The 2,396-nt window shown below is 49.5% G+C and overlaps 1 protein-coding gene across 1 annotated transcript in view; it reads left to right on the top strand.

The window, feature by feature from the left end:
* kiaa1614 (KIAA1614 ortholog) overlaps positions 1-1,187 on the top strand; it is an 80,640-nt gene extending 79,453 nt beyond the window's left edge. Inside the window, exon 10 of the mRNA XM_084310790.1 lies at positions 989-1,187. Within this exon, the coding sequence (XP_084166916.1) occupies positions 989-1,185 (197 nt within the window). The 3' untranslated portion in view covers positions 1,186-1,187. The remainder of the gene's footprint in view (positions 1-988) is intronic.
* The last annotated feature ends 1,209 nt before the right edge of the window (positions 1,188-2,396 follow it).

The raw sequence follows: 2,396 nt of genomic DNA, 5'->3' as shown, positions 1-2,396 counted from the left end.
ATTTGCACTCTGAGCAATCTCAAGCCCTGGTTGGAAATACTTCGTATTTTGTGGAACCTCGAGACAAAGTTGTATGCAAGCTACTGTATGTAAACTACAGCTGGCCTACCTTTTTTTTTTTATGCTGAAGCTATTTGGGGATAGCGCCAAGAATGTAAGTAGCCATGGGCGGCTGGGTGGCGCAGCGGACATTGCGCTCGTCACCAACGCAAGAGACACCGGGTTCAAATCTGGCTGTCTGCGTTGCCTCCGGCTTGGGCCGGCCGTCATACTGGCTCAATTGGCAGAGTCAGCGGGTGGAAGTCGATGGGTGGTAATCTGGACGTTGTGGACAGCGACTCCTACAGGTCGGTTGGGGCGCCTGCACAGCAGAGAGAGTAAATAGCGGGGGTAGTGTGAACCTCCCACACGTTACACCTCGCCAATGAGAGTCCGCGCTGGCAGGTGAAAAGATGTGACAGGCTGCCTCCTCGTGTACCGGAGGGGACACGTGATGCAAGGCTTCTATCCTCCCTACGACTGACCTGTGGAGGCATATGTGAGCAACGTTCAAGACATGGGAGGGAGAATTGGAAACAGCGAAATTGGGATGGGAGAAAAATTGAAAAATAAGGAGAAAAAGTGGATAAAAAAAAATAATGTAAGTAGCCTACTTTTCCGTATTTAGCACTTTATTGTAAATCCTCCCTCAGGGTAATACTTTATTGAATAGAGAAAGATGCGTCATGCAGGTCCCTAATGGGTTGATTACTATTACTAGAAATGCACACAAAAAAATACAAAATGTCTTTTGTAATACGTAGATAAAGAATATGGTGTACTATTAAAAGTGTTTAAAGTGTCTAAAGTGAGTGTTTGTTTAAAGTGAGTGTGTGCATGTGGATGTGTGTGCAATGAATGTAGATGGATGCACCGGTACGTTACGTATCAATCGCTTCTACACATCTGTCTGTGTGTGTGTGTGTCCCTCACATTATATCTCCTGTAGGTGTGTACGTGGAGGAGATGGGCGACAGCAGCACAGAGAAGCTGTACGCGGGGTTGCTGGCCGTGGGCGACGAGATCCTGGAGGTGAACGGGGAGAAGGTGGCCGGGCTGAGCCTGGACCTGGTGACGCGTCTCATGACCCACGACAGCACCGCCTCCGTCCGTGTGCTTCGTCACCGCAGGCTCCCTCCACGCTAGGCTCCGTGACTCCCCCCCCCCCCCCCCCCCCCACACACACACACACACACACACAAACACACACACCACAACCTAGCCAAACAACCGCACACCCTGTACGGGAGCATCCCCCCCATTTCCCATGCAACTCGCCAAACAGCTGACCCGCCAGAGCTCCCCGACACCGACAATGGTGGTTTCTAGAACACCGACGAGGAACACTGGAGGGGAAGAAGAAGCAGAACCTGTGACTCGAGTGTGAAACACAAGCTGAACTCTGCAAACCCAGTGGATATTATAACGGAGGCCGTGGCTGATTCACCCTGTGTGAACTGAATGTAGTGTTTGTGCCGATCGACCCGCGGCACCGGAAGCCTCGATAAAGGCGACTCGAAGGAGGTGCGTTTACCTGTGCGTTGTGCTCATTTGAGGCCCTGAATAAGACGCCACCGGCCGTGTTGTGGATTCCGTTCTCTTTGGCTTTTATATAACCACACTCTCAGAACCTTCAGCGGCACTACATACTGTAGAAAGTCCATCTAGCTTTCAGCAAAGAGCGACCTCCTTTATCCAACAGTTCGGTAGAAGACCTCGTGCAACTCACTACTGCAGTTGGTTTAATACGAGAGGTTTTTAATCTAGGCCTTGGATGCAGGGGCGCGCACAGACAATTTGGGGGGCAGGGGCTCAAGCTACAAAAAGGGCACTTAACCCACTAACACCCAGTGTTCATATTTGACAAAAGATTATTGATGGGTACTTGGGGCAAAAGGGCAGGGGCTCAAGCCCCCCTTCGGCCCTATCTGTGCACGCCACTGCTTGGCTGTGTGAATTAGTGGCAGTAATAATTCTAGAATCTCCATATGAACACAGCAACAGTTCAAGGCTGCTGCTCGTGACGTTTGCTGGATACACCATCCCTTACCGATTGCTCTAGCAGACCGACGACGGTCGTCCACTGGAGTGAATTTGAACGTCATCTTGGGATGTTAGTTCTGAAGAGGATGGAAACATGAAGGATTTTAAGCGACTTAGTATTGTGCGTCATGAAGGATCAGTCACTCTATAAAGGATTTTCCTGTCGGATCAAAAGTTGGATATCTGCTCTGTCTCTTGGTCTCATCACACTACTTAAGACAAATTCAGGCTATGGTTTTTAGACACTAGTCTGTGTGTTCTCCCATATCCATGTTTAATATACATGTTGAAGTCATGAGATATATACTCAGTGG

Source organism: Notolepis coatsorum (assembly GCF_963971535.1).
Source record: "Notolepis coatsorum genome assembly, chromosome: 3".
Taxonomy (NCBI): domain Eukaryota; kingdom Metazoa; phylum Chordata; class Actinopteri; order Aulopiformes; family Paralepididae; genus Notolepis; species Notolepis coatsorum.
The sequence above is the reverse complement of the archived record's forward strand: the minus strand, read 5'-3'. Positions and strand labels throughout refer to the sequence as shown.